The following is a 17,996-nucleotide window of genomic DNA, read 5'->3' on the forward strand; positions in this document are numbered from 1 at the left end:
CGGGGAAATATGATTGGATGAGATCACGACCTCGCTGGAACATAATTTGCATGTCATCTAAATGGATCTGCCCCCAAACGCTCAGGAGGTCAAAAGGCGTCCGATTGGTGGGATGGAACAACTCCCTCCCTGATTGGCTGAATGGGACAACAGCGGCAGCCGCAAGTGAAAGACTCGGCCCGCTGCTCTGCCTGTGAGCTGCAGGACTGCCCCCTTCTGGCTGGTCCACGAATTAACACAGACGCATGCTCGATATGTACGGACACACACACACACAAAGACAAACAGAATGCTGCTGATATACAGAGATTTTTTTTATTTAATCACATTAGAACTGAGAAAAAAATAAACACAAAGAGCATGAGAGTGCAGCACACAGAGTGTCTTGGTTAACCACAGAGTCTTATTTATATATATATATATATCATATAACCTTTTCTCCCACTTGTACCAACCATGTACAGCCTCTGATTGTAACACAGAAATATGCCAACATTCCCTGGGTGAGAAAGAGAGAGAAGAGAGAGAGAAAAAGAGAGAGAAGAGAGAGGATCTCTCAACAGTCGTCATCTACATTAGAAAACCTACAGGCCATTCGTTTTTATAGGTTTTATACATCGGCGATGCATCAGTATTCATTACAAAAATAGGAATATAGTTGATAAAGAAGCACTAGGGGTTGCTTGGGTGGGGGAGTGAGGATGTGGCCGTGCCCTCCCTTCGGTGACATCACTGATAATGACCACCCACCCACACACTCCCAAGTCATGAAACATGCCTGTAAGCCACACCCCCTCCAGGAACTGCTATCCCAGAGTCCTGTGCGGCTCCTCTAGTGTTGTACAGCGGTCCAGCCCAGACAAAGGAGTCAGTTATCAATGGAAACCAGTTAGGATTTAAATTAAAGAATCAACAAAATCATTAGAAAAGGAGTACATAAAAAATACAGGCGAGAGGAGGGAGTTAGTGCATGGGCAAACAAGGGAAGATGGGAGATGAAGAGAGGTGGAAGAGTGCCGTCAGAAAGCTGAAGTGCAAAATGTTATCGAGGACGAGAGGGAAGGGAGGGTAGAGATGGAAGGAAGCCTCAGTGAAAGATAGAATAAGGGATGGCAAAATAAAAAGGGGTGGCAGAGAGCGAGGGAGGGATTAGGAAGAAGTGTAAAGCAGCTTTGAGGTCGCCCTTCACTTGGGTTTATGTGGCTGCTGTTACTGAGCGAGACAGAGAAGAGGGGGGGGGGGGGGGGGTGACTGTTATTGCTGGGGCTAGTAAGTTTATTCCATTTGGTGTTAACAGGTGAGGAAAGGAATGGGAGGATGGGGAGAGAGAGAGAGAGAGAGAGAGAGAGAGAGAGAGAGAGAGAGAGAGAGAGAGAGAGAGAGAGAGAGAGAGAGAGAGAGAGAGAGAGAGAGAGAGAGAGAGTTATTGCTGGGGGTAGTAGGGCTGTTGCTGGGGGGGTTGCTGGGGTAGCCGGGGTAAGGCTGTCCGGCTGGGGGGGCGCCGGGGTAGCCCCCCTGTCCTGGAGTTGCCTGGTAGGGCATGTAGGGCATGTTGGGCATGTTGTATTGGCCGTAAGCATAGGGATTGTAGCCCATAGGCACCTGGTAGTACCTGCACACACACACACACACACACACAACAGGAGAGAAATCACAAGTGAGAGTGAGCAAAAACATTAATGCTCAACTAACTTCAAATATTTGTTTGTTAGAAGTCATTTCAGTCTAAAAAGTGTGTATCACCAGATCCAGCACACAGAAGTCGCCTTAACTGGACTTAACTGGTTTTGATCTGATAAGAGACAAAATCTACAGGAGTAGCTGCGTTAACCAGCAAGTAATCCAAAAATTATCCCATTTACCCCATCCTGACCTCACTATCTAGAGTGATACGGGCCAAACTCTAATTCAGAACTGATGGTTGTGATGGGAAACTCACCCTGGGTAGCCCTGGTAGGTGGGGTAAGGTGGTCCCTGGGCCTGGGAGGGCGGGGCCACGGGTGGGGGGTTGCCGGTGGGAGGGGCGTTGGCTGGTGGGATGCTGGGTGTGGTGGTGGCTGCCTGGGGGGAGAAGCTGGGAGGAGGGGCCTGGCTGGGGGCTGGGGCTTCGCTGGGGCCTGCTGGGGCTGCTGGGCCTGGAGGACGGAGGGAGGAGAGAGAACAGACAGGTCAGTAAACGACTGTCGGCCTTACGGTAGATCTACTTGAATGGTAGTCAGTGTTTCCCTGCGGTAACTGGCTACTCACAAAGACGGTCCTGGTGCAGGGGTTGGGCCGGCAGCGGTGGGGGTGGGGTTACTCTGATAGGCGGGAACGCTGAAGGATGGAGCGCTGGGCTCTCGTGCAATGCTCTGCTGCAGCTCCCTGGAAACCATAATCACATCATCCCGTCAACATCACAACCACTGCCCCTACCCGTGTTTATATTCATTTAGCTGAAGCAGCCCCCCACAGCTAAAAACAAAGAATATATATAATCTGCCCTTATTGTTCAGTTGGCCCACCAAAGCAATGACAACTGCCATCACACTGCAGTTGTCCATATATCACAATCTAAATATCAAAATAAGAGCCATTGTTAAACTGCAATACCTACTGAAGCTAATGCTGGAATTGGCCCAGGAGCAAACTTGAGTCTCAGAAACAAACTTTCCCCTATACCTTACATCTATACAACATTCTCCAGCAAAAACTGCTTATAGGCTTAAAGTTACTCCTTACCTTTCCAGGCTAGCTAATATGATCTGCCACATCAACCCAATCAAAAAGAAAAAAAAAACATTATTATAACTGTGCGAGTACATACTTAAGCAGTTCATCCCGCTCTGTCTTGCGGGCGAAAACGATGTCGCTGCACTTGTTCTGGAACTTCAGCAGGATTTCTGTCAAGTCGTTGTAGAACTGAAGAGGGGGAAACAAAGGGGACAAAAATAAATTACCTGGCTTGCAAACCACCTTGACGCACAAAACAAATAAAAGTAAAGTTTCTGACAAGATATGCATTACTGCAGTACAGTGCTTCCTTGCTGAGGCTTGCGTGCCGGTGTTGTGCTGAGTGAGTACCTTGGTGCCTTCGCGCAGGTTGTTGCTGATCTCAACGTAGCTGTCATGGGCCGAAGCCAGCTTCTTCAGAACCTCCTCCCTGTCGTTGGCCTCCGAGTTGGACTGCTTCAGACTGCTGAACTCCTGGTGGGACGTCTGGAGGAAGACACAGGCTGAATGGGTTAACCTCTTGCTGGATCATATGTGTAGATTTGTGTCTGTGTGTGTATATACTGTATCTGTACAGGACTTTGCACTGATATTTTGTGAAGCATGGGGAAAAAGTTGCCCAGACAGTAACAGTAGAGCCCGTTACATCCAGAGTGTAATGATGAGGAACAAATATATTTATACAAAAGCAAACAAATAAAAACAAATACATGAACACATTATAAAAGGACAATTTGCCAGTCAGTTTGAACCCTCTTTGGACCTTATCTGCGTATGTTTGTTTTAAATGCTTACATGTGCTTTTCCTTTAATGATGATGTAATATAATACTTTATTGATCCCCGTATGGAAATTCACTTAAGCAGGGCAGAAGATTGTCGACACACGAGCTTCAACCTGGACTGCCGCACTCCGCCTCTCTATATATGAGCATCATCAGTGCTTTGTTTATGAATTAACATCAGTTTTCTCAATGTGTGTGTACCTGCACTTGTCCCAGCAGCTCTTCCTGCCTGCGAAGACTGGCCTGTACGCTCTGGTTGTACGCTCCGTACGATTGGTCCAGCTGGCCGAGCGACAGCTGCTCCTCGTTGATGGCCCCGTCCTGGGCGAGCGCCGTCAGGAAGCTGGTGGTCATGTCAAAGGCCACGGACTTGATCTCCACCTCCAGGCCCTCCCTCTCTTTCTTCACCTCGTCCAGCTGGGTCAGCTGGGAGCGCAGCACGTTCACTACCTGGTGGAGACACACACACACACACACACACACTCTAAGAATAGACCACCACAAATGCTTGTTGACGTGCACTTTGACATTTACACAACGGTACTTCAATTGCTTTGAGTACATTTCACTGACTTGCATTCATTCCCTGACCCCTAACCATTATCCTCACTACTGCAATATATGCTTTAACACTGGCCCTTTCTGCTTTTCACTGGAAGTAGGTCTAGAGTGGATGCATAGCTTTCTTCCTTGCCCCTCTCCCAGTTCTGCTTGCTTGGTTATTTTAGTTCCCCAGTGGAACACAATGCAAAGTCAGCAAACAAAATGAAAAATGGAGCTACTGGAGGGAGGAGGGACAGGGCCACAAAGTACACAACGCACACCAGGTGTTTCTTTACTACAGGATTGAGTGTTTATCTGGAACACAAAACACCTTGGGATGAGGTTGCACTTACTCTAACCACAACTGCAAAAAAACCTTACCCTAACAATAAAAACTTTAGGTTTACTTTAACTGGACATGCACACAAATATACAGACAGACAGAACAGACAGATTCAAACACAGGCAGGCAGACAAACACAGACAGACACAGACGGAGACAAAAACACAGACAGACACAGGCAGGCAGACGGACCTCGCTGCCCTGCAGTGTCTTGGCTGGGTTGGCAGAGGGGATGGCCGCGATGAGCTCGTTCTCTGGTTTACACAGCAGGGCGATCATGTCACAGTGCATGTTGTAGCGCTCCCTCACCACCTGGTCCGCCTGCACCGCCTTGTCCAGCACACTGCGGAAGTTGGCGCCCTCTGCAGGGAGAGAGGAGGAGGTGGAGAGAGGATGAGAGTGAAGGGGGGAGAAAAGGAGGCAGGGAGAGGGGGAGAGGAGAGGTGCAGAAGGAATGTTTGAATTCCAGTCTAGATATGTTCATAAGATATCTACATGATCATCTTCTTTATTGATCCTGTGTGCGGTAACAGTACACAGTCTGATGAAAACATACTTCATTAACTCATGGGTGTGGCAAAAAGCAAATATGTATGAAATGTTTTCAGGGTGTGTGTGTGTGTGTGTGTGTGTGGGGGGGGGTATGACTTAAGTCACTTTCAGGGACAAAAACCAGACTTAAGACCAGTTGATTGGGGACGGCTTGTGCAATTGGGGACAAAAGCCGTGTCCCCAATTGGTAAAAAGCATTTGAAAAGAAAAAACGATTTTTGGGTCAGTGGTTAAGGTTAGGGTTAGGTTTAGGCAAGTAGTGGTTAGGGTTAGGGTAATTCTCCAGGAAATGAATGTAAGTCTATGTAAATACCCCAAAAGTGACATAAGTAAGACTGTGTGCGTGTGTGCATGTGTGTGCGCGTGTATATGTGTGTGTGTGTGTGTGTGTGTGTACCTGCGCGGAGCGGCTTGTACAGGTCCCCAGAGGGGGTTCTGTTCCAGCGCTGGTTGAACTTGGCTCTCAGCTCGCTGTCTGTCGTCTCTTCATCATCCAGCATCTTCAGAGACTGATGGACAGACACACACATATTGTGTATATGTATGGGACACAGAAACATCCTAACAATGCACATCTTTAAGGAAAGTTGAGACACAAAGTTGGACTTTTTTAGAGATTCAGCAGCTCGGGGAGTGCTGTGTGTTTTTTGCTGTGTTTTGCTGTGTTTCTGGTTCTCTCTTAATATGCCACCATGGAGTTCTCAACATAACTATTCTGCCAAACAGCAATAATTGTTTTTTGTGTTTTTCAAAAGGTCAAAAGTCATGAGCAGTGTTTAGATTTCATACCAACAAGAATTCTATCCAGAAATGCTATTAAATAATACACCGTTTTATTCTGTTCCAACAATCCTTAATTTTTCTCAGCTTCAGTAGTTATGCAATTACTATTCTTTGGCTTTGTAGGACAGAACTGACTACCTTTTGGGGAAATTAGGACATTTTGTCTGAGGCTTTTTACCTCCGCCAACTACGTTGGACGGAGATTATGTTTTCACTCGTCTGTCTGATGGCAAGACATTTCAAAAAGTTTTTGCACTCTACAAAGTGCCTTCTGGTTTTTAAGTGGGTTTAGGATTAGGATCTTTCTACCACCTACCTCATCCAGGATCTCTCTGTTGCGGGTCAGTAGTTCAGGCAGGTCTCTGATCAGCTGCTCGATGCTCTGCAGTCCTCCCTGCTGCACGATGCCTCTGGCCTTCTCAGCAATGGATTGTGGGATAGAGTCTCCTGACAGGTCCTCCAGAGCTGCTGGCAGGTTCAGGGATGCCAAAACCCTGACGGACAGACAAACATCTTCTGTCAGTCACCATGTTTTGACCAAGCAGTATTCACAAAGTTCATTTTGAGTAATGACCTGAAAACTTTGGCTCTTGAACGTTGAAAGTTTTGGCTATATATAGGAAATCGAAAAAAAGTTATCAAACTATTGCAATTCCAAAAGGTTCCAAGGGTTTTTGGGGTGGAATAATTTATTAAGCATTTATCACTATTGTCAAACAGCGTGGTACTAGTGCTTGGCTGTTATTTAGGCAGTACACTGATACTCAGTCCAAGTACTTAGGCCTGGTATCGACCCGTTATTGGTATTTTGAACACCATTATGCCATTAATATTTAATATCCCTATATGTAGGGAGACACAACCACTCATGGACATGCTCACAGGAAGACAAGCAAACACACCTGTACACACACACACACACACCCCCACATACACAGACATGCACAAAGAGCAGCCAACACAGGGACATATGGACACACACGACCATACAGACATACACACACACACGCAGCCCGTACCCGTTGCAGAGGTTGGTGGCCTCCCTCATAGTTCCCACCAGTCTGTTGACAGTCTCGGCCTTCCTCTGGCTGTAAACGCTCATGGACTGTTGCACCACCATGGGAACCATCTTCTCAAACAAGTCTGCAGACAAAAGCACAATAAGTGATGAGCACAACAAACTGCTGGTAAAAAAAAAGGAGAAATCGAGTGCGTGGCAGACAAGATCATCACTGACATCTTCCAGCCTCAAAACCAGAATGTTAACGACTGTAAGTACAGTTTTACATTTCAAATCTGTATATTTAACCATTTGCCACATAGATGTTCTGATAGATTTAAGGTCACAACAATGCTGAAAATTGAACAAGGGTATTTTGAGGATTATTGTGTTAAAAGTAATGCTGTTTAGAGTTTCACAGCGTATGCCTCCATGTTGATGTGATGTCAGATCATTGCATTTCAGAAACCTCTGGGTTGAGAAATTTTGCTAGAGTTTCCTACTTGGAATTACGACCAGAAGAGCCGTTCAATTGCATTGCAATTCTCTGGAACACAGCATCATTCATTGCTTCAGCTGTCACTGAGCTAACCAGACTGTGGCGAGGGCTGGGACCACACAAATAATCTCTATCCATTGTAATGCACCTTACAAAAACGATCACATAATGCACTTTACTGACATTACACAATGCTACTTAATCTATTACTAGGGCTGTGCAAAAAAATCGATACAGCTGACTATTGCAATATTTTTTGCCATGATACTATATTGATTTTCCAGCCCCTCGTATCGATACATTAAAAAAAATTATTCATGTTATAAACGGATTTAAAATGTCCTTAAATTTCCCTCAAATCCCTTTGAATTGAATGGTTTTGACTCAATTTGTCACCTGAGTTATCAATATAATGTGATGTACATATTAGACTACCCAGGTGGTACACAGCAAGTTGTATTTTCAGCTCTATTTTTAAATTTTCAGTAAATTATGTAGAGTATTGCAATGTATCACAATATGTATCGTATCGCAATGTATCGTGATACGTATCGTATCGTGAGGTCCTTGCCAATACCCAGCCTTATCCATTAGTAAGTATAGTAAGTATAGTTATAGATAATTCTGGAGACATTGCTGAAATGAGAGTTGACTGTTGATTGTAACTATGCTTTTTCATGCTGAACAACAAATAGCATCACAGACAATGTTAAAGTTTTCTAATCTAATCTGGATCAAAAACTGAAAAGGGCTATGGCACGCCGTCCTCACTTGCAATTTAAAACCCCAATCTTTGTGTCTCATACAGCTGTCACGTGTCAAATGCTTTTTGTTTTTTTGAATCAGAAAGTGTGTGAGTGTCTGTGTATCCCACCTGAGAACTTCTGGCTGAGTGGGGGTGTGATGGCGGTGGCTTTGACCAGCGCAGCCTTGCCGATATGCTCCAGGTCCTTGACCTCGGGCACGCGGTCGTGGTAGATGAAGTCATTGTCTTTCTTGGCAGCGGTCAGGGCCCGGTTGATCTTATCGCTCAGGTCCTTAACGCTCACGTACTCGTCGTAACGAGACGCCACCGTCTTCACCAGCTCTGCTGCGTGCTACAGTGACAAAGCAACAGTGAGAAAAAAGGAGGAACGAAAAGGAGTTTGCAAGTTGTGATGTGGAACACAGAAAGAAATGTCTGAATTGACCTAATAAGCTTCCAAGTGTTTTGAACATTACACAAGGCATTAAAGTTGTTACAGTTTATCTAAATGAAGATGAATGGGTGGCCCCATCACCTGGAGATGATAGATGAATTGCTGAGAGTGTTTGGCAGTGTGGGACAATATGTGAAAGTTGCGTGAAAGCCGTGTACCTGCAGGCGAGCGATCTCCTCTCCGAAGCGTTTCTTCTGCTTGGCCATGACGCTCTGGTGCAGCTCGGCGTTCGCCTGCATGATGCAGTGCTTAGCCGCCAGCACTGGCAGCACTTCCTGAAAATAAAAATACTGACCAGGGAGAGGCAACCACAGAGCAACACACAGACACACACAAACAGATATATATGCACACACGCACAACGGCAAGGCAAACCACGAAACAGCAGACACACACCAGCGAGGTCAAATCACAAATGACACCACGAAAGCCAATCACAAACAGGCACAAGCAGTCAGAAGTGCGCAAACACACACACACGCACACACAACCACCGCCACCACGAGGGATGCAGAAAGAAAGGAAGACAACGAGAGAGAGAACAGAAGAGGCCATGAGTGTTTAACCTTTCAGCAACATCCGCCAAACCATCAAACGTCCCATAGCCATCTGTGCGTGCAAGTGTGTGTGTGTGCGAGTGTGTGGTGGGTGCATGTGTATCTGTTTGAGTTCAGGTATTCAGAGGGAACTCAGAGGCTGCTGCTCTAATGATGCTGATATGGATTCCTTTCCCTGCCTCACTTCCTGTGTCTACACACGGCGTAACGTCTGCATTCGTCACCACTCCACATGTGTAAATGAGAAACTACAAACTAATGTGGGAAGAGTCAGTGACTGGCGAGAATGAGCGGAAAAAAGTACGTGAGGGATGTGGCACGCAGCTTTATTACACAGAACATCTGATGACAGAGCAGGGACAGAAGTGCAAGTGCTTGTGATATTGTAGCTAAATTTTAAACTTTGTTCAAAGAGCCTAGGCTGTGATTTTTAACTGGTTATTTCTTATTTTACACTTTGCTTTGGTTTTATCAGTCTCAAAACTATTCCTTATGTAGCTTTACACTGGAGGTAAGGTCTGCATGTGTGTGTGTTATCGGTCATGATGTAAGACAGGTCAGTAGGTTTTTCAGAAGCCCATTGTTAGATATAAGAGATCAAGCAGAACGGTGAGAAGAGATCCAATCAAAAGGCAGCTTAACAGTAACAAACCAATCAGAATGAAAAGAGAATGGAAATGGACCAATGAGGACAGAGAGAAGTTGTGATTTGGACACCCTGAGGACCATTCTGCAAATGTATTTTTCACAAATACACACATTCAGTACACACAATATACACACATTCGGACACACATGGACACACAACCATACAAAATCCAAACTCTATATGCATCTTCACCACACTGTGAATGCAGGGCTGACTGTGAATGTGTTTGTATATAATGCAAAGTCAATCACTTTCTCTCTTTCTAGGTGAGTGTGCATATATGTATCTGTGTGTGTGTGTGTGTGTGTGTGTGTCCTACACATACCTTGGGAAGGTTCTCTTTGTACTGGCATTGCTTGAAGGCGTCACCATAGAAATCTGCTGCCTGATTGGCCAGCTTAGCAATGACGGCATCTTTCATTTTATCTGTTAGGTAAACAAGCCACTTTTAAAGCCGTGCAGCCAGCAAAGTCTGCATATCAAACTGTGGATCACCCAGTCGTGTCAAAACATCACAAGTTCATGAGACCATCTTCGCTTTGCTAACTGATTACTGAGGCTCGGCCGCGCATTCACGCTGCATAACAGTGGAACCTCTCAGTGTTTGGCTGCTCTCCCTTGTGCACTGCAGTATTTTCCTTCCATTCATCTCACATCAGTGCAACTATATCCACCTACTGAAATGTTCCTCATGTCTAGTAAAATTAATGAATGAATTTATTCTTACTGCCCACTCAGAAGACAAATATAAGTCTAATGTTGAAAATGGGAGCTTATATCATAATAAAAGCTTCACATGTGTCATGCATAGGAACTGTGGGGGGAATCTTGGGGGAAACACCGCATATGAATGCACATATTAAAGATGCTATAAATTCAAAGTATTCTGTGTCCTTGATGGGTAGATTTGTGACACCAGTCTCCATAGAGACTCAAACTGTATCAGACACATTTGTTGACACAAAATAGTGGTACACTTCAATGATGAGTCCATCCAACATATACTGTAACAGTCCATATATCCTCCAAATTCTTGACTTCTGTGAGAGTGTGCATGACTAGACAACAAAGAAACTATGGAGGGCAACTGGTGCAGTTGCACAAGGTCGTCAGTGCGTCTCTCCTGTGCGTACCTGAGGTGGCCTTGAGGAAAAAGACCTCCTGGGCCTGGGCCAGCATGATGAGGCTGAGGGTGCCCACGGTCTCTGGGGAGATGTCCATGGTGGGCTCCCTGTTCAGCGCTGACAGCACCGTGTCCTTGATGTGGCCAAACGCTCCGCTGGCCAGCTATATAGAGAGATATAAAAAGAGAGAGACAGACAGAGAGACAGACAGATAGAAACAGAGAGAAAGAGAGACAAAGAAAAGTAGAGAGAGACAAATACAGATATACAGAGATGGAGAAAGAGACAGAGAGGTGAGTGAGAGGGCGAATATGCACTATTGCCACTCACAAAATTCAGATAATAAGGTAGAGGTTATTGGATTGCAAAAAAAACAGACCACCAGTCATTACTGCACACCTCTAATAGCTGAGCATCAAGACATATTTCTATACACATTTCTGGAAACAAACACCACCACTTGGGGAGACTGGGTAAGTATAACACTGACTACCTACATTGTTGTAGACCTGCTTGGTAGTATTTAACCATGCAGCAGTAGACCCACCTGGTAGTATCTGGCTGCAGCCTTCAGTCCCTCGTCGCTGTCCAGGTTCTGCTCTGAGGCGATCTGACTGGCCAGCGCCGCTGCGTTGAACAACACACACGTCTTCTCATAGCCCAGACTGGCCAAAGCTGCAACACACGAACACACACACAAACATCAGACTAAGAAACTAACTTTTCTCAGAGCAGTGTTTTTTGCTCCCTTGATTAAATTTTTAGGGGCATTTTGGTGCCTTTTGGGGGAAAATTGACTGAACTACGAAATAATACATTTGCATTCCACATTGGCAAATAAACACTCAATATGTGCCTTTATAGATTTGCTTCAACTTCTTTCCCATTGCTGGAAACTCATGGCAGGCCTAACAGAACCGAGAGCCCAACCAGTCTCATGCTGTGTGCTCAGTTGTTTTCTGACCAAAACCTGCTCCATTCCAGAATGCACTAGAAAAAATCCCATGGTCATAGGCTCCCATGAATCACCTATGGTGGCTCATGAGGGACAGTAGTCAGATTCACGAATGAACTCAATGCATAAAAATTGAACGGTGTGAAATGCAAAAAAGGGCACTCCAATATTGAGGCTTTTTTTTGCCCTCTTGTTTTTAATTTCATTGGTACTTTCTGATGTTTCAAGAGCATTTTTACTTTGAGTCCCTGATAATTTCTGATCCTGACACACATTTATGTTACAATACACACACACAAACTAGTGTTCTTCAAACCCCAGTGAGACATACCCTGTCAGTCCTGTTAGCACGCACAACAACACTACTGCTGTGTGTCTGATTAGGTGTGTGCGTGCGCGTGAGAGAGAGAGAAACAGGTATGTGCCCAGAGGGAGAGGCAGTGAATGCATCTCTTCCAACAGGTTTCCTCCTTCAGAAGCTAATTGCAGCTGAAGCTGTGTGTGCAAACGCTTACGGGCACACATGTTTTGGCACGGACACAAGCTTAAAGGATAAGGCCGGTGTTTTTTAATGCATTGCTTACCGTCAACAAATCCTATGAAAATTACAAAATCAGCTATGACTTTGCGATCTCAGGAAAGTAGTTCCGTAGCACTGAAAATAGTCCCCGGCATAATGAAGAATTTGTTCCCATTTGAATTTGATTTGGTAATAACTACAACAGTCTGACTTTTCGTGGTAACAGTTAGCGATTTTTAAAATTGAAACTATGGGCCCTATTTAAACGATCCATAGCGCATGGTCTAAAGCGCATGGTGCAAGTGCATTTAGGTCATGTCCAAATCCACTTTTGCTAGTTAAACGGCGCATAATCTGGGTGCAAAGTAAGGCGCGCGGCGCAAAGGGGTTGTACTTAGTCTCTTAATTAATCATAGGTGTGTTTTGGGCGTAACATGAATTAAACCAATCAGAGTGTCATCTCCCATTCCCTTTAAAAGCCAGGTGCGCTTGCACCTTGGCGCACTGCTATTTAAATGGCGGATTCGGCAAGTTGGAGAAACAAACGTCCAAAAAGCATCTATATGTCATTATAGGCTGACATGGTGTGAATTAGTCTCAAGTAGCCTAAGTGCATTACAGTCTTTTAGACCCAGTTTGTCACAATTAAATCCGACAAATTCAAGGTGTTAGGCATTTGGACTGAATGTCTCAAGGTAATAAATACTGATGCACAAGGGTACATAAAATATGTATGTAGGCTACTGACCAATCAAGGGCGATGTGTGTGTGCATCGGATAGGCCTATGTTGTACGTCAGGTGAAGGGAAGATGCCTTTGCAGTTTATTTTCATGACTTTTTGCTTTTTACATATTTACTGTTTTATTTTTCTTGGTTGTAGGTTGCGTATTTAGCAATTGGCAATGTGTGATTATGGTTAACGGGACATGCACATTGCGTATTTGGCATTGCGTAATGGTGAGAGGGACACAGTTTTTGGCATTTGGCATTGCGTAATGGTGAAAGCATATGGCAATTTGGCAACAAAACGCATGTCAGGAACGAAGTAAAGTGCAAATTAGTAGATGATCCTATTTTTCTATTTTGCATGGTAACGTTGTGTGTGTGTGTGTGTGTTTGAGAGAGAGAGAGAGAGAGAGAGAGAGAGAGAGAGAGAGAGAGAGAACTGATTGATGCTGTGGGTCATTGTGTGGCAATAACAATGGGCATCATATTATTCTTAGTTTTTGAGTTTGTATAACACAACAGATGTAGGCGCATCTTACTATCTGAATAATGCGCCCTTTAAATATCAGGAAAATACTGCGCCATTGACTTTAGACCAGGTTTTTGTTGGTCAATGGCACAATCGCTTTCCGCTGCCTCAAGATAGCAATGCGCCAACAATGCGCCTGACCACACCTCATTTTAAGACCAACACGCCCATGGGCGCACAGATGGGCGCAAGTACATTTGCTATTTAAACAACGTGGGCACTGGATGTGAAAATAACAACTGCGTCGGTTGGAAACACTTGTGCTGCGCTTTGCGCCGGGTGTAAGATAGGGCCCATAGTCTTTGTGAGTTGTATTTCAAGGTTTTTTGCTTACAATTGGAGCCAATGACTTCCGGGTTGACGGCTAAAAACGGTACGTGGGAAGTCAGAAAGTAACGGGAGTAGAGCAAACGCATTGTTGATTTTGTTATTTTCATAGGATTTGTTGATGGTAAGCAATGCATTAAAAACACCAGCCTTACCCTTTAATGAGAGGTTGCACTTACCAAGTTTGACTGAGCCACCAAACAGTGATCCTTTATCAAAGGCATCTTTCCATGTGAAGGTTAAGCAGAGCTGCAGAAACAGAGAGGGTTTGTGTTCAAGTTCTTCTGCTTGGCAAGTGTAACAAACAGACACACTGTACACCTGCGATCTAATCAATTACCTGGTTTTCAGAGAAGGGAAACTTGGGCTCTACGGCACACAGTTGGTCATAGTATCTGTAGAGAGAAAGAAAGAGCAAGATTAAGATTTAGACCCTGTTTTCATAAAACAATCAGTCAAGACCCCAAATGAGTTGCTCTGGTTGGTTTCCATGCAACATATAACATCTTTTTTTCACTGGCAAAAGATTTTTTTTTTTTTTTTACTGACGCCCAGAATGTCTACTTCATTATTAGCATTAGCATATTTCTTGTACATTCATTTAGCTGTGGCGCCCAATTCCAATTAAGAGCAAATTTATAAAATGTAAAACCCAGTGGAATTGATCGTGGAATTGGCCCGGGAGTGAATCAGAACCAAAATCACCACCACTTCTACAGGAAACACTATTATTAGTGGTATTAGGCCTATCATTATTATTAATATTAAAAGGTATGCCATAGTCAAAAACATAGTCAGAATTGAAACTGGGTAGAGGGGCAGTGTGACAACTGCAGTATTGTGGTTTGAGGAAGTTCTGTCATTTCAGAGACACTTGACAGTGAGTCAGGAAAAAATAGCGGGACAAGCAAGTGCGCTGCAGTGCACAGAGGCACACAGTCGAGAAAACAGTGACTGCTGCTCAGCTCTGCCCCTTATCAGTATCTGTGCTAGTGATGTGGAACACTCTATTATTAGGAATGACAACATGCAGAGGGTCGAGTCAGGGAATCCCCTGTTTCCAGTTTATCAACCCTACTTCCTGCGCCTGGAGAGAGTGGAGACTGGAGTACAAACAACACATAAACAAAGACCGGCTTTGTGTGGAGAACTGCCTGTTTACAGCAGCGCTCGTCATCCTTAGGTTTCCCATTCATGTAAACATGGACGCAAAACATGTGCACAGAGGAAAGTCGAGATGAGGTGTCTCTTCTGGCAAACTGAGGGGAAAAGCAAAACGTCCCAGACCAAACAATGGTAACCATGGTGACACAATAGCCGTCTGTCTGCTCGGCTGTGAAAGGGATAGGGCCAGTCGCCATGGCTACTTGGCACATGGCTAACAGAGAACATGAGGAGAGAGCCAAGGAGCTACAATGCTAACATTCAGCAACGGCAGCCCACTCTGCGCAGCACAGCTATGCTAGCTTCCACCTCTTCCCTCCACAGCCAAGACCAGGCCCAGAGTGCTAACGTGCTCTCATCCTCCAGCCCACAGGCCCACACCTTATGACAATAATGCTAAAGGCAAAGCTGACATTTTGCATTACCCCATTTCCACTGCACACTATCCTAACACTCAGCACCTTAAGTCATATCACAGCAGCTGGTGTTATCTTTCAAGATCCAAGTCAAAGTCTAATCTTGGCACTGGCCAGACAATTCCACTTAGCACTGTGGCTAGAAAGTGGCTTACGGTGGAAAAAAAATGCAGGCCCGTCCCTCTCCTGGTGCATAATTGGCTATTTATGTCATCTGGGCAGTCCCAACGCAAAGAATAACTCATGAGTCACAGAGACTGAAGAGAGAAAAAGAGCAAACTCTGTGACTTGCTCACATCATCTCTGAATACATGTCTGGTTAATAAGTCACACAACCATAGTCATGTTTTCTTATGTAAAATATATTATGAATAAAGACCAGGTCAACTGATAGTAAAGAGCACTGTAACCTTTACATTAGGGTTTTGTCGTTCACTAGCTGTACAGTCCAAGTCTGTACAATGATATATTAGCAAGCCAGCAAGTAACAAAATCTGAGCAGACAGTGCATGGGACACAAAGAGGAACTTTGCTTAACAAATCCAAATCCCACTTCCGTCACAGTTCCTCTATGCAAATAGGTCAACACTGCACTCTTCTTCTCTTTTTATTTTATTATGTGTTTTATGAATATTATGTTATATGGCCGGGGCAGTCATCTAAAACCTAAAAAACACAGCCATGTCATTCATATATGCCTAGACTGTAAGACTGTAGCCCATGTCCCCATCCCTCTGCTTGCCTCTGACACACACACACACACACTTTATCATGGACATCTCTAGCTAGCCGACCGTGAATGCTGATATGAAAAACTCTCCGGTTCAGTTTGTTGGTCATGTTGGTTGTCAGTGTAGCGGAGGCCTCGGCTCCGGGCCTAACTGTTGATGATACCTGTCCCAAAGAGGAACAGTCTGTGGTGGATGATGTCACTGGTGGAGTGTAGCTAACTTCTGTCTGAGGCTGCTGAGGACTTGGGACATGTCTGCTAACGTTATTTCACTAACGACGAATTACTCTCCCTGGCTTTAAAGTTAATCATGGTAACGTTGGTTAATGTCGTCACACGATACTGAAATGTCTCTCTCAAGCTGAGGGTGTATGCTGATCAAATCAGCCACGCACAATTTACTTTGCATGATTCTACTGAGTGGGCCATAATCACAACCAGTTCGGCTTACATAGATATTTTCATATCACGAGTATCTGGCAGTTAAATTATATTAGATAGTTACGTTTACGTTAGCTAGCCAACGAAACTTGACATCAATAAAACGTGACACACAGTTATTACGGTGGAAAATACTTCCGATAAAAGGCTAGCGTTAGCTACACTAACTTTAGCAAACGATGTTAGCAACTAAGCTAACACATCTGGGTGCGGCAGCGACAGTCATCACCGCCACAGGTGAGAGGGTGGCTAGCCCGAGTTAGCAACATGCTAGCTAGTTGAACTGTATTAGAAAAGGAGGATTTCCAACCTCAGCAGGATCTCCAGCGAGCTCTCATGTTTGTCCAGCGGCCTTCCCAGCGCGTTCTTGCGGAGCTTGTTTAACTCCTCCACGGAGCGGATATACTCCCCTTGTTCCTCGCCTGCTGGATATGTCGCCGTGATAAATTTCGACAGTGGTTTCACCAGATCCACCTCAGACGACTTCTTTAACGGGACTGAAATAAATGTTGCCATTTCGGCCCGCAAAAATACGACAAATTAAATCGTAAAAGACTGGAGACTGGCGATCTATCGAACAAAAACAACAGCTAGCGATCCACTTCCTGGATTCTGCTGGGAAACGTCAGATGACGTCATGAAGAATGGAGACGCGCACTGCGCAGAATCAGTGATAATGTGGTTCTCAAAGTGGGGTCCGGGGACCCCCAGGGGTCCTTGAGGGGGTTCCAAGGGGTCCCCAGCAAAAAGGGGAATAATTTAATTTCACTATAATTCCATCCATAAGTAACACAATGACAGAATGTATGACTATTTTGGTCATGGGTTTCATACACTTTCTGTAATAAAACATCTGAAAGCAAAAATCTTATCAGATGGGGGACCCTGGGACAAAATCTTATCAAATGGGGGTCCGTGGTCTAATTTGTGTCAGTTATGGGTTATGGGTCCTTAATGTGAAAAGGTTTGAGAACCACTGATCTAGACGACATGGCTCTGTGTACAGACTGCAGTTGTTCAGAAGTAATCTGATCGGATTTTGGCGGATCGGATTGGATCAAATCTTCAAAATGGGTTGTTCAAAAGAAAAAAAGGATTCTGAAATCGGATTAGATCACGTAATCCAATCTTGGTTTTGATCTGGATCAAACCTTCAGTATGTGTTGTTCAAAACTTTTTAGTAGGATTGGGATACCTTTGATCCAAAAAGGGATCAGGATTATACTGATCCTAGCAGAAGGGTGGATTCAGGGTGGATTTCAGGAAAAAATTTTTTAATAAAACTTTAAAATTGGTCAAATAATACAACATTTGTATCATGTAGTATATATACATTAATTTATATTTTGCACTTGATTTGTTTAACCGTTACAGTGATAAAGTAGATAAAGTAGACATCAGGCTACCTATTAAGCCTTTCAGTACAGTAAAAAAAAAGATTT

The 17,996-nt window shown here is 44.4% G+C and overlaps 1 protein-coding gene across 2 annotated transcripts; it reads right to left on the reverse strand.

The window, feature by feature from the left end:
- Positions 1-306: 306 nt before the first annotated feature.
- Positions 307-17,156, reverse strand: pdcd6ip (programmed cell death 6 interacting protein). 2 transcript variants are annotated; one of them, XM_071540731.1, is made up of 18 exons: positions 16,865-17,156; positions 14,144-14,198; positions 13,983-14,052; positions 11,293-11,420; positions 10,755-10,908; positions 9,947-10,047; positions 8,574-8,690; positions 8,091-8,313; positions 6,737-6,860; positions 6,034-6,211; positions 5,332-5,443; positions 4,575-4,744; positions 3,698-3,946; positions 3,064-3,198; positions 2,807-2,901; positions 2,248-2,364; positions 1,940-2,135; positions 307-1,612 (listed from the first exon to the last, which is right to left on the reverse strand). In XM_071540731.1, the coding sequence occupies exons 1-18, from the start codon at positions 17,068-17,070 to the stop codon at positions 1,424-1,426; spliced, it is 2,619 nt and encodes an 872-aa protein (XP_071396832.1). In that variant the 5' UTR covers positions 17,071-17,156; the 3' UTR covers positions 307-1,423. The 2 variants fall into 2 exon arrangements, with proteins under 2 accessions (XP_071396832.1, XP_071396831.1); XM_071540730.1 differs by having other exon boundaries at positions 8,574-8,705.
- Positions 17,157-17,996: the final 840 nt, after the last annotated feature.

The sequence above is a fragment of the Centroberyx affinis genome, unplaced genomic scaffold, assembly GCF_046629955.1.
Source record: "Centroberyx affinis isolate AG114_WGS23_722 - 3 ecotype Tasmania unplaced genomic scaffold, CSIRO-AGI_Caff_v1 ptg003711l_1, whole genome shotgun sequence".
Classification (NCBI taxonomy): domain Eukaryota; kingdom Metazoa; phylum Chordata; class Actinopteri; order Beryciformes; family Berycidae; genus Centroberyx; species Centroberyx affinis.